Source organism: Delphinus delphis, chromosome 9 (genome assembly GCF_949987515.2).
Source record: "Delphinus delphis chromosome 9, mDelDel1.2, whole genome shotgun sequence".
Lineage (NCBI taxonomy): Eukaryota > Metazoa > Chordata > Mammalia > Artiodactyla > Delphinidae > Delphinus > Delphinus delphis.
In genome coordinates, this window is record NC_082691.1 from 40,026,223 (window position 1) to 40,051,946 (window position 25,724).

The 25,724-nt window shown below is 35.0% G+C and overlaps 1 protein-coding gene across 1 annotated transcript in view; it reads left to right on the forward strand.

The window, feature by feature from the left end:
• Nucleotides 1–25,724, forward strand: part of DGKB (diacylglycerol kinase beta) — a 704,489-nt gene that overhangs the window by 34,994 nt on the left and 643,771 nt on the right. Inside the window, exon 2 of the mRNA XM_060020431.1 lies at nt 22,607–22,862. Coding sequence (XP_059876414.1) covers nt 22,793–22,862 — 70 coding nt within the window. The 5' untranslated portion in view covers nt 22,607–22,792. The remainder of the gene's footprint in view (nt 1–22,606; nt 22,863–25,724) is intronic.

Here is a 25,724-nt window from a genome sequence, read left to right on the forward strand (position 1 = left end):
GGATAGGAAAAGTTCCTAACCTATATATAAAAAAAAAAAATTGGGGGCCAGATAATTCTTTGGGACTTGTCATGTGCAACACTGGGTGTGTAGTAACATCCCTGGCCTTTACACACTAGATGTCAAAGTGTCCCCACACCCACCCCACAGTCTTAATCAGAACTCTCTCCAGACATTGCCAATTATCTCCTAGGGGCAAAATTGTCACAGGTTGAGAACTGTTGCCCTATCAAAATAATCATTTAACTCCATTTGAGCTACTTTCATACATGATTTTAAGGCTTAATACTTACTTATATTATTCATAATTATTACAAAATAATTTAGACTTCCTATTTGTGCTTACTTTCCACAAGCTTTGTATAATGTTGTAGCTCAAAAGTTAGTACTAGCACATGACAGTCTCCGTCTCTGTCAATCAAGAAGATTATTTACTACCAATGAATGAATGAATGAAAGTCGTTTTATTTGAGGATGCTCTTCAGAAGACTTAAAGTAATACTTGTGGAACATTCTGCATGTGACGATTTATTTTGATGACTGTCAATTTCCTTGACAGCTACTCATTTTACTTTTTAGAAATGGACTTATTATATCTAAGGGAGAGCCCAATAAATTCAAATGTAACTAAAAACTTAGGTGCCATCTGTATTCTAAACTTAATTGAAACTAATTTTTCTGACTTTCTTGTGTGAGCTGTTTCTGAATGGGAATTATGTCATGGTTTGCTAAACTCAGGTAGCAAGGGAGCCAGGAGCTGTAGTAGGAGAAACAGGGACTGGAAATAAGCAAAGACAGAAACTCACAGGTCTCAAAAATATAAGGTAATTTCATTAAAGTCATTTTATTAACCATAACATAAATCCATTGCTTTTCCAGAGTCCCATTAATGGAATTACTATTCACCTGGGTTGTTTGTGATCATCTTTTAGTTCATCAATAGGTCATTAATTCTTTACAGATTTAGCTCTAGAATATCTCTAGAATTTGCCATTTCCTCTTCATCCCCACCACAATGACTTTTGTGTCTCTCCCTACATAGCTCTACTTGTACCTCTGCAAAGCTGCCTCACCAGCAGCTCTGCCTCTAGCTCACCTTTCTATTTTCATTGCCAGCACACAGTTCTGTCTGGAATACGAATAAAGCCATGAAATTCTCCTACTTATACTTTTACAAGAGTTACCGATTGCCCAAAGAATAACATCTTAAGGCCTCTACCTGGTTTCTGACTCCATGTTTTCCCCCAGTTATCATCTATCACCGCTTTGTGCATAGCCTCTCTTTAGTCCTGTTAACTGGCTTATAACACCCTTAGATAATACACGTGTTTTTCTGTCTTTATATATATCGTTCCTTCAGCCTGGCTAGTTCCTAGTGCTTCTCTAAGGATTCTGCTCAAATACCTCATTTTTTGTGAAACCTTTTCTCTAATGACCAGGCATACATAACTCTATTTGTATTTATCTCCTAGCATTTTAAGAATTTATATATACATACATATATATATATATATATATATATGCTTTGTCGTTTAAGTGATTTAAGAACAAGTAGGAATACCTACAGAAACGTTATCTATTATATAAAATAAAGATGATTATAAAATAACTTCTGTAGCCAAATTAAACTAAGATAAAAATTCTTAAATAACTTTAATTTTGCAAAGTCAATGTCCCACTTTTAATTTAGTATCTTTTTAATTTTAACATATGCTACTTCAAACTTTAAAATTATATTTTGATTCATATTATAATATTCTTAAAGTTTTTATACAACCATAAGTATGTAGTAAATATCAATCCTCTTGGGGTTGAAGTGATTTTCCCATTTTCTCATATTAAATAGTATGTTGTGAAATTTTAGTTTTATATTCTAAAATATGTAACTTTAATGGAGATAATATTAGTTTTGTTTCTATTTATTTATTTTTTGAGGCTTGGGCTCTGGCTTTGAAGCAGTAGGCTTAGCAGATAACCTTACACATCTTCTCTGTGGTTCATCCTTCACCTTGACTTTATATCCTTTAGCATCCCCATCAGCCTGGAAGGTTTTCCACTCAGGGTGAGGGCTCGAGCGGGAGACTCCCTGCAGAGGTGCTGTACTACTGCAGTGGGGCAGGTAGGAGCTGTCCTTTCAGCACCCATTGCTCAGCTGTCTCCCCAAATGCCAACAAAGTCCCCCCAAAGTCTGTCAGGTGGCTCCCTTCGCTCCTTATGTTCCCAGACCATAGAACCCTGCCACGGAATGATCTAGTGCTTTTCCTTTTACTGTAATTGCAAACTATACCCAGTATTTTTGAAATTTAAATGAGAGAAATACAACACATGAGACACAAATGATTAATACCTAGTATAAAATATTAAGAAAACAGCATCCTGGTGGGAAAATGGACAAAGTGAAAAAGAAGAGCCTATTCATATATGTACAAAAAATTACAAATGTCTGATAAATATTAAAAGATTCACAACTTCACTAAAACTAAAAGAAGTGTAATTAAAAGTGTTTTAGCATTTCTAGACCATCAAATAAAAATAAAGAGTAATTTTATTAAAATAATTTAAGCATTTCCTTAGGGCTCAGTGCCATGAGCAGGTTTGCATTTCCTGACTCTGTGCTAGTGCTCTTATCATCACCTCTTGTAGTGTCTAATAGAAAATGAGTTCTACTGAAAATTATTTTAAATAATCTTCCCTGAGGGAAAGCACAGAAAAAAACAAAAGTAAATTTAATGATTTGTGTGACCTGTGTAATCCATTTAAGGCAATAGAACTAAAGTGGTTGAAATAAAACACAAATATACAAAAATTGTAAAGGTGAGTGAGGAGATACAACTGCACTATATGTTAAAAAAAAAAAGAATTTGTAAAGAGAAGTGATGCGGGCCCATTAGTTGTTCCTTTTGCTTTTTTTCCCCATTGAATCCCAGACTTTTAAATATAAAATAAAATATTTAGTCTATAAGGTAGCAATAAAATTTAGTGTTTACAGTTGGCTGAGAGGAGGTTCCTCCATTGGTCCCCATGCATCTGAATTCTGGCTCCATCACTCATTAACTGTGTGACTCGAGGCAAATAACTTAAACTCTTCATCTCAGTTTTCTTATATGAAATATGGAAATGATATTATCTCACCGGAAAGTTGTTATAACCACTAAATAAATATAAAGGGTTAAACATGTACCTAGGTTATAGAGAGCATTTCATGATTGTTAGCTATTTTTATATTTTTCTATTTATTGATCATTTACTGTTTTCATTTTTTAAACCATATCACAAATTTCTTAAATATGGATTAAGCTGAAAGTTAAACATTTAAGCATATATTCTTATATTATAAAATCTATTTAATACACTTATTTGAAAGTATAACTGAGCAGAAATATTTTTGTACATTTTTTTGGCTGCCTCAGAGTCTGAGAAATATAACATATAAAAAATACAAGCAGGGCTTCCCTGGTGGCGCAGTGGTTGAGAGTCCGCCTGCCGATGCAGGGGACAAGGGTTCGTGCCCCGGTCCGGGAAGATCCCGCATGCCGCGGAGCGGCTGGGCCCGTGAGCCTTGGCTGCTGAGCCTGCGCGTCCGGAGCCTGTGCTCTGCAATGGGAGAGGCCACAACAATGAGAGGCCCGCATACCACCAAAAAAAAAAAAAAAAAAAAAAATGCAAACAGTGAAAAACCCAGTACATTTATATGAGTCATATACTAGATTTTGTGGCCAAAGAATTTCAGTGGCCTATAATTATATACATATGCCAGCTACCTTGAAATATAATGAAATTGTGGGAAAATCATCCTGAATTTGAATTCTGAGTTTGAATTTCCCCTGCAATGATGTCCTTCATCACTGCTAAGAATCATTTTCTTACCAGGATATAGTTAATATAGGGATGTAATGTATCCTTCACTGTTTATGAAGGAAGTATATGGCATCATTTAAAATTCCCAGGTGATGTCAATATTTAGAATCTTAGAACCTTTAAAGAATGTCACAAAATCTATGAATTTTCTCTTCTAAGTTTGTGCACATAGTCACACAATTTTGCACATATTAACAGGGTGTTCAAAGATCCCCTGACACTGTCCATGAACAATTTAATATCCTGAGGGGAAAAAGTCAAGGAAGGAGATAATTGTATGTGATCCTCTAAATGTAAATAACATTTAACTATGCCATTTGAAACTATAAAACTGATAAATAAGTAACAGTAAAAGCATCCAATTAAACATTTCTCTAGATTAATGTTGTTTCACTGAAATACTCATCCCTTGGGATTTACCTATCATCCAATTTTACAGTGTAATAAAAAGAATAGAATATTTGTCTTTAGAAAATGATGCCAAAATACCATTTAAAAATCATTTTCTTCCTGACTTATCTCAGTTTTTGTCTGCCCTTCACAAGGTAATTTACTGAGCACCAAATTATTAGGCATTATACACACATATAAAAGAAATAAGTAATGGGAGATAAGTATAGATGTGTATGATTGTTATCAGAGTTCAGATTTTGTCCATAAAGCAATTATGTTGCAAAAGAGGCAATGAATTATCAAGAATGAGTGACATTTGTGTTTGGTGAGAAAATATTTACTCCCTTAGAGATCTAAAATGTAAAACATTTTTAACTGAGTGCTTTAAGTTAGAAAATTTCACAATTTCTAAAATGACAGAAATGATAGATGATATTTAAAGTATTTATTATGCTGTCCTTTATAGTCAAAGAAGGAAATACCTGGCACATTGTTGTTAGAATATATCATTTAAGCATGAAAATATAAAGCTGCTTTTTCCATATATCTATAGTTAATGAAATTGTTTCTTGTTGTCATTTTGTTTGTGATGGTGAAAATGAGTAAGATGTCATCAAAACAATAAGATGTCATCAAATTATTTCTTGGTACAATTTTCTGGTCATATGGCTGTTTATTGAAATCACCTAAATTTCTGCTACTAGGCCTTTGTTACAACTTTGGCTATATGTTGCATCTCTTTGGGTGCCCTTAGAGTGTATTGTAAGTGACATTATAACGTAAATGGGATCCTTTGATCTAACGCAGCTATTGCAAGATGTGCATTTAATCTGTTTCAGGTGTTTGCATTTAGTCAGGAAAGGAGGTGAGAAAGGAAGATATTTATTAAACAACACAGAGATTCCACAATTAAAGGAGCAGTAATCTTTAGTGGTTTGGTAGGAGAAGATTGGAGAAGGAAATTTGTGAACTCTTAAAATGATGAAAAAAACAAACAAAACCCAAAATGTCTTTCCCAGCATCGTACCCCACTCGTTACCTCCTCCACTCTTGTATAGGCTGAAGATAAAAAGCAGTGATCCTTGTACTTCAGCTCTCTTGGTTCATCTTTTGAAGTCAAACTTTCCTATCTTTTTTCTGGCTCACTTACAAGTCTGTTTCTGACTCTGAACAAATATATATTTAATAAAGTAATGACAGTATACACTTGTCCCTGGGTATCCACTGGGGATTGGTTCCAGGACACGCCCCCCTCCCCATCCGAGGATGTCTTTTCACATATGACTGAGGAATCAAATCTTATTACCAAGACTGACAAGGAGACCCAGCTCTGACACTGCCCCCCTTTACCTTCTTCTTTTCTTGGTATTCAGATGTCTTGTCCAGGCACCAATCTCTTTTTTGCCCAGATTCTGGTTTCTCTTCCTGACATACCCCACAACCGTCCTCTCTGCCTGTATCATCTCTTGGTTGCTGATCACAATGTTTCTGCTGCCTGGAAAGCCCTCTGTCATGTTCTCTCTCTCCTGGTGAACGTGTAATTCAAGGTCAGACTTGGACTGTGCACTTCCTCTTTGTAGCTCTCCTTAATCTTCTCAGTCAGAATCACTCCCACCTTTGTGCTTCCAAAGCACGGTTATTCACCAGGGTGCCTCATATAAAGGTGAATGTGTTTATGTTTGTCTTTCCAAATAGACTGTGAGGTCACTGAGATCCAAGAACACTGCCTAAATCATGTTTATTTCCCCCAGAGCCCATGACAGTGACATGCACTTGTCACTTGATGACTGTGTGATTTGAAAATCTGCACCTTATCTACTCTGGCTAGTTTTTATCAACTCCCTTGATGATCTGTCTTGTCGCTGTATCTTGGTCATTAACTGAGGTTCCTATTCATATCTCTTGGCTTACTGCTATTCTAGTGGTTCTTTCTCTTTTCTCTCACTCCTTGATCTGTTGCCATCTGACACCATGACAACTTAATATCCCTCATGGTGCTCTGCCACCTAATTATAACACACATTTTGCAGGCCAAGTAATTATACTCCCTTCAAAGCTGCCACCTCATTTAACAAATTTTGTTTGTGTTCCACAGGGCAGGATCTTAAGCTAATGTAGTTGATTGTACACCTTTACGTATGTCTTCCATTGCTTTTACCTGTATTCTTATCTCTGTATACACATACTTTCTATTTTTACTTTCCTCAGGAGGTATATATTCATATCCTAAAACGAGCATGAGAAGAGTATAATCATGCTAGTTCTTTGACTATATTACTGTTGGTCTTCAAAGTCCTTTTAACTGTAGTTATTTTTGAACATTGGGATCTGTGGACGATCTCTGGAGCAGCATCTTATGGAGCAATTGGAAACAAAAGATATATTAGAAACAAAAGAACCTAAAGCATTGTTCTTGGGTATTTTTTTTTATAGTGTTGTAGGCCAATATTAGAAAACAGTTTTACTTCATAGTCCCAATTCTTACCACAATCTTGAATATTCATTTGCATTATGTTGAAAAAATGCTATTATAGATCCCTAGAGTATGAACCTTAATTATAACTGAGCGCTAGTATCTTTTAAGTATTAATTTTAAGAGGTCACAGGTCAAGTAAGAAATTACCCATACAACAGAAGATTCATTCGCTTTGGACATTTATATTTTCTAGACTTCTGTCTCTTGAGATATTTAGAATTGCATGTGGTACTAAAAATGTATAATAAATTATAAAATAAAAATATGTACACTTAAATTAAAATTTAAAATCCTGATGATAAAGTTACCATCAAAAACTGAGATATACTTAAAGCAATAAACTCATATGAACACTCCTATATATGAAAAAGAAAAATGAAAATAACCCAGTAGAAACATGGAAAAATGATGTAAATAAGTAGCTTATTGGAAAGGATATATAACTGGCCAAGGAACACATGAGAAGGTGCTAAGTGTTCTAGAATCTGAAATACGTAAACTAAAACAAAAATAATGGGCCATCTTGTAACCATTGTATTACTTTTACATACCTCCTTAACAGATTACTACAAATTTTTCAACTTCAAATAACATCCATTTAGTATCTCTTAGTTGTGCCCAGATTCCTGATCCATAACTTAGCTAAATTCTCTGCTCAGGGTCTCACAAGGCTGAAATCAAGGTGTTGTCAGGGCTACGTTCTCACCTGGAGGTCTGACTAGTGAAGGATCTACTTTTGTGTTGCCTCAGGTTGTTGGCAGAATTTCTTTTTGTGAGGCTGTAGAATTCATGGAAGCTTGCTTCTTCAAAGCCAGGAACAGAGAGAGAAAGAGACTCTGCTGCTTTAAGTCTCTGACTTCTAGACCCTCTTTCAAAGGGCTTGCTCACCTGACTAGTTTGAGTCCACTCAGGATGATCTTCCTTTTGATGAACTTGAAGTCAGCTGATTAGGGACTTTTACAATCTACAAAACCTCTTGGCATGTAATGAAACCTAATCAAGGGAGTGACCATCGTCATATCCCATTGGTTAAAAGGAAGTCACAGCTCCCACCAAGATTTAAGGGGAGGGGATTATCTAAGGGCATGACCCATTGGGGTTCACCCTCCAGTGTATCTCTCACACTCATGGGCAAAAACTTAATAAGCTCACTAAAGTAAGTTCATTGTGAAGAGGAATTTGGCACCATATAGTGAAGGGTACTCTACAATCCAGCAATTGCATGTATAGTTATATATATATATATATATATAGTTATATATATAGTTATATATATATATATAGTTATATATATAGTTATATATATATATAATTTTTTATATATATATAGTTATATATAGTTATATAACATGTATAGTTATGTGCCTGGAAAATACATGCAAAAATGTCCAATTGCATTATTTTTTTAATAATGAAAAATTAGTCATAAAATTAAATTCTATAAATAGACTAGATGAATAAATTTGGTACATTCATACAATGAATACTTTTTAAAAAATTTATTGAAATATTGATTTATAATGTTGTGTTAGTTTCAGGTATACAACAAAGTGATTCCATATATATATATACTTTTTTAGATTCTTTTCCACTGTGCTATACAGTAGGTCCTTGTTGGTTATCTATTTTATATGTAGTAGTGTGTATATTTTAATCTCTCCTAATTTATCCCTCCCTATCCAGTTTCCCCTTTGGTAACCATTAGTTTGTTTTATATGTCTGTGAGTCTATTTCTATTTTGTAAAGTTCATTTGTATCATTTTTTAGATTCCACATATAAGTGATCTCATATGATATATGTCTTTGTCTGACTTAACTTCACTTAGTATGATAATCTGTAGGTCCATCTATGTTGCTGCAAATGGCATATTTCATTCATTTTTATGGCTGAATAATATTCCATTGTGTATATATACCACATCCTCTTTATTCATCTGTCAATGGACACTCAGGTTGCTCCCATGTATTGGTATTGTAAATAGTGCTGCTATAAACATTGGGGTGCATATATCTTTTGAATTATAGTCTTCTCTGGATATATGCTCAGAATTGGGATTGCAGGATCATATGGTAACTCTATTTTTAGTTTTGTAAGGAACCTCCATACTGTTCTCCCTAGTGGCTGCACCATTTTACATTCCTACCAACAGTGTAGGAGGGTTCCTTTTTCTCCACACCCTCTCCAGCATTTATTATTTGTAGACTTTTTGATGATGGCCATTTTCACCAGAGTGAGATGATACCTCATTGTAGTTTTGATTTACATTTCTCTAATAATTAGCTATGTTGAACATCTTTTCATGTGCCTGTTGGACATCTGTATGTCTTCTTAGGAGAAAAGTCTATTTAGGTCTTTGGCCCATTTTTTGATTGGGTTGTTTGTTTTTTGATATTGAGCTATATGAGCTGTTTGTGTATCTTGGAAATTAAGCCCTTGGTGGTCACCTAGTTTGCAATCTGTAGGTTGTCTTTTTGTTTAGTTTATGGTTTCGTTTGCTATGCAAAAGCTTGTAAGTTTGATTAGGTCCCAATTGATTATTTTTGTTTTTATTTCCATTGCTTTAGGATCCAGATCCAAAAAAATATTGCTGCGATTTATATCAAAGAGTGTTCTGCCTGTATTTTCCTCTAGGAGTTTTATAGGATCCGGTTTTACATTTAGGTCTTTACTTCATTTTCAGTTTATTTTTGTATGTGGTGTTAGAGAATGTTCTAATTTCATTCTTTCACATATAGCTGTCCAATTTTCCCAGTACCACTTGTTGAAGAGACTGTCTTTTCTCCTCGTGTGTATTCTTGCTTCTTTTGTCATAGATTAATTCATCATAAGCGCATGGGTTTATTTCTGAGTTTTCTATACTGTTCTGTTGATCTGTATGTCTGTTTTTGTGCTAGTACCATACTGTTTTGCTGACTGTAGCTTTGTAGCATAGGCTAAAGTCAGGGAGCCTGATTCCTCCAGCTCTCTTCTTCTTTCTAAAGATTGCTTTGGCTATTCGGGGTCTTTTGTGTTTCCATACAAATTAAAAAGGTTTTGTTCTAGTTCTATGAAAAATGCCACTGGTAATTTGATAGAACTTTCATTGAATATATAGATTGCCTTGGATGGTATGGTCATTTTTACAGTGTTGATTCTTTAATCCAAGAACATGGTATATCTTTCCATCTGTTTGTGTCTCCCTCAATTTCATTAGCGTCTTATAGTTTTCAGAGTACAGGTCTTTTGCCTCATTAGGTAGATTTATTCCTAGGTGTTTTATTCTTTTTGATGCAATGTACAATGAATGCTTTTGCTCCACAGCAGTAAAAATGAACGAATCAGAGCTACATATTCATATATATATTTATTTATGGAAGAATTTACTGAAAAAATGCAAGTTACAGAAAAAGATAATGTGATAAAAATTATATAAAGTAACAAAACATGTAAAATGGTACTTATACAGTGTTCATTATATATACATATACACACACAGATATGTATATGTGTGTATGTTGCAAACACAGTAAAAGAATAAAGGAAGCTAGAAATAATACACAGCAGTGTTAATATCTGGACTTTAAAAGACGTGAGTGCGTTTGTGTGATTGAAAACAATATATGCTTACAGTTAGAAAAAAGATCAGTTGTTACTGTGAACTTTTCTATTTGTATTTCAATCAGAAAATTTTTTCAAAGGACATCTTGGGATCTATGTGTTATATTCCAACGAGACAGTTTTTAAAATTTAATCTGGGATTTTTCAGTTCTTAGAAATTAAGCCTCAGGAGGCTAATAAGGCAGAGTTTATTAATTGAAATTTGTTCATTTATGAGTTCCCTTGTATAAATTATCTTGAATGCTTTCAGATTTCATATTTGATTACAGCATTATTTCTATCATTAAAACTGATAGACGTGCGTGCTTCAGAGATTCAGTTGTACTATAGGTTCAGGAAAAGTTTAATTACTAGTATTCATTACATCATCTAAATTAGCACATTGACACTAAATACCATCATATTTCTATAAAATGATATTTTTATATATTGTCTTCTGCATGTTTTACATTAAAATTTATGTTTTTATTACTTATTCCCTGTTCTCAGGATAAATATCTTTTAAAGTACACTTGAGACACTCTTCAAAAGAAAAGAAAGAAAATTTTGTCGTAAGTCATATCCAATAAAAATTAAATAGGGTGTTAATATTTAGAAATGAAAATGAGAACAGTGAATTAAGTATGGAAAGAATCTGATCTTTCCAAAAACATTATATTCAAAAAAACTTTGGGTAAATATCTGAGCTATATAATGACTTATATAGCTCAGGAAAACAAAATGCTCAGTTAGTCTCTGACAGAATGTGTACGTGTGTGTTTGTGTATGTGAGTGTATGTGTGTATGTGTTTAATTCTGTTGAGAGTCAGCTATGTCTGTTGGTCAATGGGAATACAGATTTACAGAATCAACTTTCCAGGTCTTCCTCCTTTTTGAGTATGTCACAGAAACATAATTGTAACAAATATCTCAAGATCAAAACTATGTGATTAAGTGGAAGGAATATATTCTTTCTGAAAAAACTTTGAAGATGGAATCTGTTAGTTGGAAGTAGATCTCATGGCTGATTTAAGCTCTCCCTGGATTTACAAGTGCTGCTATATTTAGGCCATTCTAACCATGAGAGGCTGAGGTGTGCTATTTCTTTGCTGATCTCCAAACAGCTGCTACTGTTTCTCAATCTTTTTTGAGTTAGACCTGATTTAAAATATTACAACCTCATTTCACACCTTGAATTCTTCTCAGAAAGAGTAATTTAATTTCAGTCTCTTTTTTTAGAAACCCACGTTAAAACCTTTGTAATATGGTTCAGTTTGTCACTGTTTCTGGTTTTTGAAGGATGTCCTACAGGCTCTCTTGAATGCATTATACTACATCATGCTTCTACCAAGGAATTATTCTAGTTTAGAATTAGAATCATTTTTTTACGTTTCTTTGGTTATAAAAACTTTCACATTTTTTTTCTTTAGGACAAGTAACATAGACCATAGCCTAATTTCATTAGTTGATTTGTTCTTTTGAAAGAAATCCTTCTTCTTTCAGTCATCCACTATAATAAGCATGGTGCCCTTCCACAGCATATTTAACCCTCCTGAGATTATTTGTATTATCATTTTGCCCAAGATGTGAATAGGATATAAGGAAGTTAAATATTGTTTAAATTGACAGCTTCAAAGTTACCTTATTAAAGCAAAGCAAAGCAAAGCAAAAAATTGATAGCTTCAAAGTTACCTTATTAAAATAGTGTTCTCTTAGCCAGTTTAGAATTTATGGTTGAATTATATATGTTGAATTATATATGTCATATGTAGGAGTCACAAATGCTGATGGATTTTTAGAAAGGGTACCTTGATTTCAGTGCTGATAATGGAATAGAGAAGGCCTAGGACAAATGAATAAAGGAAGATGGCATATAGGTGTTTCATAATGCAATGACCAGTGGGATGGAGACAGTGTATATTTTGCTTATAGAATGTCATGTGAAATTTAAACTAATCACCATTTTTTACATAAATTTTAGAGGAAAGTGGTTATATTCCAAAAGTTTCTCAAGCTCACTTCTAGAAGTTTCTGTAGTTTATGGTTAAAAAAAAATCGCTAATTTTAAAAGATGTTTAATATTCTTCTATGGCTGTCATCTATCTCTGTGTCTGTAAATTGAATCCAGCTCTGTGTTTTTATACTGTGGATTTACTGCAAGCATTACTAGTTTCTCAGAGCAGACATCAAATTTCATTTAGTAAAAAGGCCCCTAGCGTACTTCAATAATGATTTTCCTTAGGCAGTTGTGTACTGTAACTTGAAGTTGAATAACATCTTTAAAGTTGATTATTTTCTAGGGAGTAAAGGTGTGCAAGATACTAGTTCCTTACCAGCAATCATCAATTTCCAGGAAATGCCTGAGACTGAATTTATTATTTTTTTAATTAATAGAAGAAGATTGTAAACACATGCATATTTAATTCAATACAAAATCTGAATGTATTATATCAGAGGCTCTTCAGGGGAACAGTTAATATTTGGAGAATTATTTTTAGTGATTTTCTGCTTTCTTAAGTTAGGCATGGAAAACAGTAAAGATAGATTTATCAACTTACAATAATCAACATTCTAGGAAGTATCTGTTCCTGTTGAAAAAGTCCCAGGTCAAATAGATTGAAAAAAGCCATTTAATGGCCTTCTTCCTTAATCAGTATCCCGTTCTGAGAGTGGAAGGAAAGGGTTATTCTTTTTCATTTTCTCCTCCTTATCTGGGGTTAAATTTGTATTTGGAAAATGTTTATAGAAGATACAAACAGGCCTTCTTCCCTGTCAAAATATAACAACAAAAAAAATGGCATACGAAATGGATCTTTTCTCTTTCTGGGTTCAGGATCTTTGCCTTTTTCCAATATATTCTGCTAGGTTTTTATTTTTTGCTCCAACATTCTCAGTCTTTCAGCAATCCATTGCTGTAAAGTCCAGAGTTAGAAGAAAACCTATGTTATTTATACTCAACTCCCAAAGGCTCTATTCCTCTCTTCAGAGGGAGATGGAAAATACATAGCAATATGAACTTGACCATATAATGTAAGAATGGTAAATTAAAAGTTAAACCCACATACACTCATATACATTTTTCATATTTGAGCATACGTGAAAATGTAATCATCATCGTCATAGTAGAATAACAGTTTTTTGTACTTTTGTATGTTTCAAATATTGCTCTAAGTTACTTCTTTTCATTATCCCATAACAAACCACAAAATACTCTGTGCTTTAAAGCAACCATTTATTGTGCTCATGGATTTAGTGGGTCAGGCTTTTAGAATGGGCTTAATGGGTTGGCTTGTTTCTGTTCCACTCTATTTGGTGCCTCATCTGGGGAGACTGCCAGCTTGGAGAAGGGGGCTACTTGATAGCCTGGGGTGGGATCAGCTGAAGGCATCTTCACTCACGTACTTGAGGGATGATACTGGCTATTGACTGAGACTTCACTAGACTGTTGGCTTGTACACCTATGCATGGTGTCTCCAAATGGTCTCCTCACGTGACTAGTTAGGGCTTTCTTCTAGAAAGTCAAAGAGTATCACTTCCACTGTAATCTGTTGATTAAAAGGTAGTCATAAAGGTACTCACAAGTACACGGGGAAGAAACAGACATCACCTGTTGGAAGAGTATAGCAAGTTTCTAGAAGGGTACTTTACATTCAGGGCACTTTACACTCAGTATTTCACACTGAGAGAAGTTCTACCTAGTACATAATCACCATTTTCCCTTCACCTTATGTTCTTTATTCTAAGATGTGTCCTCCTTAAAACCGTGTGTGGAAAGAAAGAGAAAATTCACTTAAAGTAATTTTCTTAAGAAGAATAAAATAAAATAATAATCCAAATTAAAAACCGGGACTACAAAATGTAGACAATACAAAGCTTGATAGATAGATTTCCCTGTTTTGCACTGTGAAAGCTTTCCCTTAGAAGTGTCAGCAGAGTTCAGAAATAACACAATTATGAATCTTATATTAAGCCACCCCATAATCTTCTGAAAGGTTTGTAGACTTCTAATCTATTTTCCCCATATGCATACTATATGTATGTTCAAATTAAATACTATAGATATATCTTAAATCCTTAGTTACACAAGCAAGGAGAAAATACCCTCTATTGAGAATCTTTTATTTATTATGCATCGTGCACATGTTATTTCATTAAATGTTAATACCTCTGGGAGGTGGGTGGCATGATCCACTTTTCATGAAAAAGGAATTAGATAGGTTAAGTGAATTGCTTTACCTAGGAAAGACAGCTCAGAACTTCAATGAGTATACAGATCTATCGGATTCAGAAGCAGTAGGTTAAGAATGTGATTAATTGTCCTTTATTTGCCTTAGTCTATAATCATTTAAAATCAGGCTGTTATAGTTTTAAATTAATGGATAGCAATATCACATTAGCTTTTAACTCTGCCTGCTCTTTTTACTATATGCCTTTAGTGAGCTCACTTTACGACATTTGTATGTAATTTTTTCATATCTTCCCACTGTTACTTTCCTCTTCCCCCATCATTGCCTAACTAATCTGTCAGCTAATAACATACATAGAGATATAAAATTGTGAAAACCTAAGTCATCAACTAGAAATCTTCCATTTTCTAAGCACCAAATCTATAAAACCACTTGCATCTGTACACATTGGTAAGATTAATTTTGGCCTTCAAATATTTTATGGAACTTCTCTTTCTATTAAGGACTTTTAAAGTCCTTTTTATTTTTTAAGGTCTTTGAAACAGCAGTCAGTTTCTCTCTCCTGAAGCTTGAACCATTCCTACTATAAATTCTTCTCTTCAGTTTACAAATTTTTCCAGTGATTCCTACAAAGAAACAAACAAACGAAATCTATTGGTTCCGTATTCTTCTCTCCATCGCTACTTTTAGCTCTCCACTCCCCCTCACGATCACACTTATCAAGGAGTTGATGATATTCACAGTCTTCCCAGACTCAATTCTACCATGCAACCCATTCCAATTTGGCTTGCTCGGCCTCAGAGAAATTGTTTTGCTAAGGTCACCAGTGACCAGCATGTTGCTTTTGGAAATTTCAATTCTCTTCTTATTTAAATACTCAGCAACTTTTGAAAAGTGCCTTCTATCTTCTCTTTAAAGGATTCTTTTCTTCCTCTTCTGTAGTCTATTTGACACCATATTCTTCTTCTTCTTCTTTTTTTTTTTTTCCAATGTTTTTCCACTTCTAATTGCTAATATGGGAATTCCTTGGAGCTTTGTCCTGGGCACACTTTCTCATACCACACACTTTCTGCAGATGTGCTTCATATTTCATATTTGTCCCTTCAGATTCCCTATGTATCCTCTTCCCATTTGCTCTGTGACTCATGGGGCAATTTCATATAAACTGCACCAACGGCTGTCTTTGCCTTCTGGGTTATGATTGGGTTTGGTCAGTGAGAGGCACTGAAGGATATTGGAGAGTTGGAAGATGACAGGATGAGGGAAGTTATTTTCCCATCTCCTGCCCAGCTAAGTCATTCGAAGAGTGATACATCCTGCTACCTAAGTCCATGGCTCCTGTCAAATGATCTTGTATAATCTGGGGTTTCTTAGCTGCAACATCCCTAGTCCCTTCAAGCTTAGGGTCAGTAAGTTCCCAGCTTTTTCTAAATCAGGATACTGCACCAGCTTCTATTAGCTCTTTGAACCTCTGTCCACACTTGCTAAATAATCCTTTTATTAAACTCCTACTTATTCATTTTAAGGGTACTGTCTGTTTCCTATTGGGATCCTGACACATGGGATCCTTCACCAGGAAACAAAGACTTAGGTGGAGTTACAGTTACAAAGGCATATCCGGAAATTATTCCTGTGAAAGATAAAAAGGAAGAAAAGCAGGATCAGGCAAAAAGAGCCTTCAAACAATGAGGCAGAACTAATATCTGGGAAAAGAAAGAAGGTGGGAGATGCAGGGTTGGTTATGAAAAGCTTCAGATTATAATGCAGACATGACAGAGTCTCAGCCGGTCCACTGGGGTGTTCTGGAGCAAATAGAGATCATTAAAGGATTCCCCCATTGGACAAAAGTGGCATGACCCTCATGCATCCATCATCTTTAATCACTGACCTCTACCTGTGAAGAGTATGACCTTGGTTCAAAAGCTGAATGTATTCTAAAGGCAAAAGAGCTCGAGGCTGTCAGTTAACTGTACTCTTTGCAGCTGATTGCAAGTTCTTTCCTGAAGGCAGAGCTTAGGAGCACAGCTTCATGGCTGCCATATCAGGCAAACTTATGTATTTCTTCCACGTCTTTAAACATCGTCTGTATCAGACAACTCACAACATCATACCTCTGTGTCTCTTTTATTAGCCCTAGGCCTATGTCACTGTCTACTAATCCTTTAAACTTAGATGTCTCTTCATGAATTTAGCACATCCCAAAACAAATATACTGATTTTTCTATTCTTCTCACACCTGATACTGCTCTAGTATTTAGGAACTTTAAACTCCACCTTTTTTGTACCCTGTGCTCAAGCCAGAACTATAGAAGCCATTCTTGATCCCCTCATCCTGCATACAACGTATCCTATTCATTATCAGATCTGGCTACAGAAATGTATCTTGAGTTTGGCTTTTTACCTTCATCTTTACTATGACTTTCCTAGTTAAAGCCACTACCAGCTGTCATCCAGTTACTGGAATAGCCTCCTATTTGGCCTTCCCACTTCCATTCCTGTCACCTTCCAATCCACTGATTAGAAAAAAACTTCTTAAAATATATGTGGACCGTGTTTATCTCCTCCTCAGAATATGTCAATGGCTTCATAATTTACTTAAGATAAATCCTCAGTATGGCCTCTAAGAATGTCCATAATGTGGCTTTTACCTGTTTCTGTGGTCTAATCATGTGCCTCTTTCCCTCGTGCTCACCAGGCTCCAGTCATACTTGCCTTCTCTGGACCCTTCTAATATTTCTATTTTTTTGTCTGTTTGTTTGTTTCCTCACTTCCGGATTCTGCTCAGAATGTTCCTCTCACTCAAGTTTATAACTATTACTCAACTTTTATGATTTAATTTAAATAAAAGTTTTCTGTGGATTGCACTCTGAATCTCTTAATCTAAATCAGGGCTGACTTTTGTACTCTCATAGAATTCCATTACCTGTATTTCATATAACTTATCACAGTTTATAATTATTTATTTGTGCAGTTGGTTTGTTTAATGTGGATCTTTCCCGCAAACAAGATCCAGGAACTGTCTTACTTATAACTACATCACCAGCACTTGGCTCAGTCCCTAGTATGTCACTGGGTCTCAGTTTAGACTTCTTTTCATGGATAAATGAACAAATAATTATAAATCAAGTGATAACAGTAACATTCCATTTAATTCCGTCCTATTTTTCTTTCAGAGGTTCTAGGATTGATATTTTGGGTCTCATCCTTTTTCACTTCTGTGATTTTTCCATGGGTTACCTTATATTTGGGGATTTATGACCCTTGAGACCCAGTAAATATTTTCAGTCATCCTAATACCTTCAGTTCATATACATAGAGTCTTCATTGTGCCTTAGTGTGTATTAACTTTATTCAGTGATCGGGGTTATCACATGCTGACTTTGAATAAATATTTAGAAATCTACACTTAATGTGACTAACATACAGTGCATCCAACCAGCCAGATCCATTTATCTAGACATTGCTTGTACCTTATTCGTGAGGTAATTGATTTCCTTTACTAACTATGGCGACTGTGTTTTAGTCCAGGTACAATAGGCCAAAGAGCCTTCTCCAACTCCTCCAATATAATTATTTCCTGCCACCAACTCACTGACGTGGCACACCCATTCACTAGATGAGAATGCACTCCAACAGCCAGCAAAGTGGATTCTTCTTGGCTTTCATTTTATATGCCTAAAGAAAACCCCTTGCAGAGGAACAGGAAGTCTGTGAAAGCATCATAGGGAATCTCAACTGAATACTCTCATTTTCTTTCTATACATTTATAAAGAGGCAGAGGCTATAAGGAAATGTTGCCATCATTCCTATCTCCTTCTGAGGCATAGAAAATAGCTGTGGCTCTTGATATAATATTACACATGCAACATTTCTCTTTACAGACTTATGATATGTTAGTTCAACTAGTTTAAAAGATTTGATTAGGAGAACCTTCTCCATTTGTACCCCACCCTTAATTTTTTTCTTATCTGGCTGCATGTCATATGATGAGAACTACCAGAATTGTGAGAAACCAAAGGCTTCCAGGCACCCATTAGGAGAAGGATGAGAAATTTTATTCAAAGCATATGGGTGTTGGGATTAACCAAATCTAAGAACCAGAGAATTTACTGTGCATGGTTCAGGGATGCCATTACTCTCTAAATACCTCTTGCTAGAATGCAAATGCATTAGATCAATCCAGAAATGATGTTCTTGATACAAAAAGACCTACATCGACAAGATCACGCTAAATAAAGGAAAGCTAAGTAGTGTTTTTGTTAAATATCTACAAATAAGTTAAATATTGTCCTGATGCTCATGTGTAAGTGTTATTATTAATTGCTTAACTGACATCTCAATTATGGCATTCCTTGGGAATGATTCTCATTTATACAAAGTCAGTTATATTTCACAACCCAACATAAAAATTCTGTGAAATAAAGCTTTTTTCTTTTTCAACTGTAAAAGCTTTGTATCTCTAAGCACAACTTCTTTTGTTTATGTCCATTCAGTTGAAGGGAAGGGGTGAGGCCTCTCAGGAAAGTGAAACCCATAGTGACTTCTGTTCCTGACTCCTTCCTTATGAGCCATTTTCTCTTTATCAACCTCAGGGGCTCCTTCTAACTCGCCTACCCATGTTTTTCATTATGAAAAAAGCCTTTAAGTGAATTCATTCTATAAATATTTATATATACCAAGCACTCTTCCAAGCACTGGGAAATAACACTGAACAAACAGATAAAAATCCCTCCTCTCATGGGATGTGTGTCTTAGAGCCCACGAGAGGATGGTGGCACAAAATCTAACACGTACTTTCAGATGAATATCAAGGGCAAACTCAATACGTATTTTTAGTTGTTTTGTTCTTTTTGTGGAATCCCATCAGGGCTTAAAACCACTTAACGTTACCCCTAATTCTAGTGTGAGGAGACAAATATTAAATAATATAAATAACTTAAACATTTGATAATAAGATGTTATATTCAAAACAAAAGTGTGATGGAGGGATGGTGGGTAGGAATGTTAAATTTTAAATTGAATGACCAGGTGCGACTTTACTGAGAAGACAGCATTCATCTAAAGATCTGACGGATGTCAGTTAAGCAGTCTTTTTTTTTTGCGGCACACGGGCCTCTCACTGTTGTGGCCTCTCCCGCTGCGGAGCACAGGCTCCGGACACGCAGGCCCAGCGGCCGTGGCTCACGGGCCCAGCCGCTCCGCGGCATGTGGGATCCTCCCGGACTGGGACACGAACCCGTGTCCCCTGCAGCAGTGGCAGGCGGACTCTCAACCACTGCGCCACCAGGGAAGCCCAACCAGTCATTTTAAATTTGAGTTTCTTACACTAAATTAACTGGGGAATTTTAATAAATTTCAGCACAGGTAGCCAGGTGGAAAACTATAGTTAATTAAGTAATGAATTAGTATTCTAATTTATTAATTAACTTGTTGGTAATTTATCAGACAGACCTCTGGAATCATCTCAGTTCATGACTACCCATGGGCGGTAAGGGGTAGGCCATGTTAAGGAAAGGAGAGAGCTCAGGGGACCAGCTAAGAAGCTATCACAATCCAAGTGAAAGAGAAAGAATCTGAATGAAGACACTGATATTTTTCCAAAATGACATTTTCCCAAAGTAATCTGGTTTCTGGCCTTTTTTGTGTTCTTTCATTGCTCCTTACTACCTTTAGAATAGTGCCCAAACCTCTTTGTTTGACATTGAAATCCTTTCAAAAATTGGCTGCTTACTGGTTTCTCTAATAGGTGTGTCTGTATTCCAATAAAACTTTATTTACAAAAATAGATTGTGGGCCAATGTTTACTGCAGTCAGCTGTTTGCCTACCTCTGGTCTACTTTATGGGACTCTCTCAGTCTTAGCACATGGCTTCCATTCTAAAAGTTATCTCACTAGTATCAGAAACTGCTGAATTCACAGCCAGTATGTCAACATTCCAGGTAAGAAGTTGGAGGAAGAGAAAAAAGATTAAAAGAGCACTTGCTAGCTCTTTCCTCAAATAGAGCCTTCCTATATATCTCACCCAACATCCACTTACATCTCACTGGCCACTTCTTCGTGCAAAGAACCTGAGGAATATAGCTGTTTAGATGGATATATTTTCATTTAATAAAATTAGGGTTCTGTTACCAAGGAAGAAAGAAAGAATGGATATTGGGTGGGTTTCTAGCAGTCTCTGTCATATCTATCAGATTTTAATCACCCGGTGTCAGTTTCTTCATTTGTCAAAATGGAACACTATTAGCACCTCACAGAGTTGTTCGGTGAAGGTTGAATGATCCAACACAGGAATGCTGTTAGGAGAATGCCATGCACACTGTAAGCTCTCAGTAGAACTGACACATTGTTGGAATTAGCCTTATTTTCGTCTTTTGTGTGTTTTGATCTTTGTTGTATTTACAGTGCCTAGAATGCTTTCTAGCACATAGGAGATCAATAAACACTTTTTTTTTGAATGAATAAATGAACCACCATTATCATCAGTTTAGATTTTTAGATAGCAGGCAACAGAAACTGATTCTGGCCCACTTAATCCCTTATTAAAATAATGGTACTTACTTCTAGAAGTGACAAGATACCTGGAGAGTCAGACTCAGACAGGGACAGGTATCCTATTATTGCTGTAATCATTTAGACCAGAGCTATTTTCACACTGTGCTTGAATAACTCCACTCAACATTTAAAGCCCCATGAGATGGAGTCTAATGATCAAAATGTGACGGAATCATCTGTCTCCCTTTGGATAGGAGAGAACGGAACACCTTTTTTTATAGTCCCACCAAAATGGCATGTAACTGGGGAGAAGCAAAGAATTAGGATGAAATCCATGTGAAGGATGAAATCAGCAGGAAGAAACTGGATGGAAAGCACAAAGAAATATCCATCACATGTTCTTATTCCTTTTAGTTTGTGTTGCTTCCACAAAGTCATGGTTGTGATGTAAGTGCATCCCCTGGGAAGAAAAAAGACCTAGCAATTTGGCCTCTGTTAATGCATCAGTATCTGCATTTTTTTCCATTCAAAAAGCCAACTACCACCTTATAAAACTGATTGCAGGAACCCTGAAGAGATGAGACCAACAAGAGTTTCTTTGTTTTTTTTTTCTTAAGGATAAGATGACAGAATATGACAGTGAGGTTGTGGGATTGATAGAGAACAGTAAATAGATATCGAAAAAAGGTTAGGCACTAATGCCAAATACAGGTACCATGCCTTTAGGTAATGACATCTATATGCATAATCCTTCCAGTCATTTAATTTCATAAATTATCTAAATAATTGTTTCTAAATATTTTAGTTTCTATAATGATTACAGTGCCAGTCTGCTTTGTTACTGAGCAATTGATTACTGTCTCTGATAAAAAGTTGAAACCAGATGGTTTTTCATTTTGTTTGCCTTTTCAGATGTAGCAGTGAATGTAGGTCCATGACAACCTAGGGGTTTATTTTTAAGCATGATTCACAGTAGTTCCGTCTTTCATTATGAAAGTCTGTCAGACATTTGGAATTGCTTTAATTTGGTAAATTTTATTGAGATTTTTATAGATGGTAAAATGAAAATTATCATTTTTTTTAATTGTTAGGGGAAAAAACCCCAATTTATATAACCTGCCCAAATTGATTTGCATAATTGCAAATATATGTGCTACCACTGATGACCATTCCAAACCATTGCTGGAAAGCTGGTAGACTAGCAGACTGTATATTTAGGGAACTTTAGAGCTTATTTAGCTTCATTTAATAATCTGGGTCTAAACATAACATTTGTTTAGATATTAAAAAATTGATAAGTTTAGATTGATAAAAATGACACCCTTCTTTGCTCTTGGAATGAGCAAAGTTTAAAAAACTGAACTAAAAAAAAGTCTCCTTGTATGAAACTAGACCTTATAAAATTTTCTTCACACTGTATTTTTAATCATATTTCTTCTATGATTTGGTGTTAGAAAATGTGTATAAAATGCCATTAGAGTGAGCAATTAAAGATTATTATGCAAAATAGAATAACTGAAATATATTATTTAGGGATTAAAAATCTTTAACATTCTATAACTTGTCAATTTTTTTCTTTGTTTAATGATACTAATCTTTCAATCTTTCTTTTTCTTTTTGCAGTGCTTTAATACGTTATTGAAACTACAAACCCATATCCACAGTGGTCTCATTGTTGACAGATTGCATATTTTGAAAGCTTGAGGTATTTTATAATGAAACATGTGGAAACTTTGAAGCATAAATTCTGCCAAACATCTGAATAAAGAATTTCTCACCTGGTGTGTAAGAGATCTCCTCACCACCACCATGACAAACCAGGAAAAATGGGTCCATCTCAGCCCCTCAGAATTTTCCCAGCTTCAGAAATATGCTGAATGTAAGTATTCATATTGATAATATGATTTGACTTGGTATTTGCACTAAACAACGTAATTATTTACTTGCCAAAACAGATTATAAATCCCATTCAGCATTGGGATAAATACAGGTGTGTCTTTTGTGTTTTCAAGTAAGTGAACTTGAGACTACCAGTTTGGCATGAGAAAAAGGAAAAGGTAAACTTAAATTGAACATTAGATCTCAAAGAAAAAGAACTAGAACTTTAGATGCAAAAGTGAACTTGGAAACACTCTCGCTGTAATAGATGTGAAGCAAAGGATAAGATAGTTTGGGAGAATGGAGACTGGTGAGTCTGTAACCAAGAAGAAGGATAAGCAGAAGTAAGGGGAAAAGTGAGATTTTTTTTTTTTCCTGCATAACATTTCAAAAAGATTGGGAGTAGGGAGTCATAGATACATCATGGCATTGAAATTAGAGGTTGTAAAAGAAAGAGAAGGTGTAGGATCTTACACCACGTTGTTTAGTGTGTGTATTGATACAAAAGATAGGCCATGGTGATTCACTTTATAGTATGCAGTTTTTAAGTATGGTAAGCTTCTTTACACATAAACAGTAAAATTGTATTTATTTATTGTTTTTACCATGGATTTTCAAAAATACATCTGTTTCACAAATTGAGTTTCAACAATAAATATGGGTAGCAACTGTGTCAAGATATTGAAGAGAGAAAATGAAGCAACTAATAAATAGGAGGGAGCAAAAGGCTGGGAGCACGATGAGCAGAGAAAAAATAATATGCAGGGAATGTAATAAGAATGGTTAGTGTTAGAGAATAAAATGCAAGCAGTGGAAAGCAAAAAAAGAACCAATAGCACGCAATAGTGAAAGAGGCAAAAACTGGAACAGCTGGAGATGCTTATGCAGAGAATTGGGTCATGTAGGAGAGAAGTGTCAGGAGTGAATTGAATCATATTATGAAGAGGCAGAGAAAAGGATTAAACTCAAATGGAGGATTGGAATAATAAGAAATAGATATGTGAGTGAATAATAACACATTTACGGGGTACATAGTATAAGTCAGGAACATTAATAAACAATGTATATCATCTGAAGAGGCCGATTTCATAGGTTTTCCAGACTTTTCCTAACTGGAGAGCTGAAGTGTTCTGGGTGAGGTTATCAGAGTGCTGGTGGGTATTTGTAAGGGAGACGCAAACCCATGTAACCTGTAAGTTTTCTCCATCAATAATGATAAAAATATAGCAACTATCAAATGAAGGGGAGAATCAGAAATTGTTGACATCAAAATGTGGTCCTTATACTGAAAAGCTGTTTTGAGCCACTGGAAGCACAATTCATCTACTTATCACATGAAGACAATTTATCCCAGAATGGCTGAATTCTTGTCTGCATGTTTATACTCAGTGATTTCTAAACTGGCTAAACAATGATTTACCTATGTTTTGTAATTTCTATATGCTCTTTACTGTTGTGATATATCCAATAATTAAGTGAATATGTCTGAACATCTTCTTTAGGGAGAGTATTCTGCTTGGCACTGTAGGAGATGCAAATATGACCAGATATGGACCCTCCCTTTTTGGAATTTACAGTTTAATGAAGGCTAGAAACTAATGGATAAACAACTCTAGGATAAACGATATCTAGGTGAAATATCTAAGTGCTACAAGCAAAGTTTAGGGATCTGTAGGGCAATACTATGCAGCTAGAGATGGAAAAAGGGAAGGCTTCATGGAAGAAGTAGAATTTGAAATGAATCTTAAAAAATAGATTCATGTTAAATGCAGAAAAAATGATATAAATTAAAAGAAAAATTTAGCATATATTTGAGGGAGTGGGATGAGCTACATTTAGCCACACTACAAATTAAGGGAGTAAGTGGAGGTAAGGCTATAAAAATGAGATAGAATTTAAATATACAATGCTCAACTTGAGTTAGGCAGTGAAGAGTAATTGTAGAATGTTAAGCGTAGGGCGACATGAACAATGCTATGCTCCAAGAAGCTTAATTTACAAATACGAAAATAGTATATGTGACAAAGAGACTGAAATTAGGCCAGTGGGCTACTGGAATAGACTAAAAAAAACGTGGATGGAGACTGATGACCAGAAAAGCATAGATTCAAATATTATATCATTAAAACTAGTGGAAGAGAACTTAGGCAATAATAAATTACGAGAATTGAGAGAGAGAGAGAGAGAGACAGAAAGAGACAGTTCTAAAATTTAGCTCTAAAAATTTGACTTGGAGGACAGGGGAATTTGGTGACATAATCTCCCAAGTAAAATAAACATAATGGTTTGGTTTAGATTATGCTAAATTTAGCTGGATTATTAAAATATATTTTCCAGTGTTCGGGTACTTACAGGAAACATGCCTGTGGAGGCACTAGCATAAAATAGATAAATTATTGCCATAATAGTTAAATTATTATTTACAATAACTTTTGCTTAGATAGTCAAATTGCATTTGAATTGATAAACAGAATTTAGTACTAAAGTATTAAATATATTACAGGCTGCCACTTTTATTTTATTGGCTAAGGAATATGGAGGTACATTTAATTATATCATTAAAATGCTTGATTTAGTAATAGGTTTGCAGAAATACCTAAGACAAGTGGTAAAAAGAATTGTCATAAATGTAAAAGTTCTAACCTCTTGAGACAAAGATTAATGGGCATTCAATAAGTTGGTAGTGAGTAGTGACACAGTGAGTATAAGAACATGGTTAAAATGGATCTTATGAGAAGACATGTTAACTGTGAAGGAAATAAATAGTGCTGATTCCATGATCATTAGACGTGCTACTCTTTTTTAAATAACCAAGATAACAATGAAGAGTGTTAGACTGAATCCTCTAAGAAGTTTCCTGTAT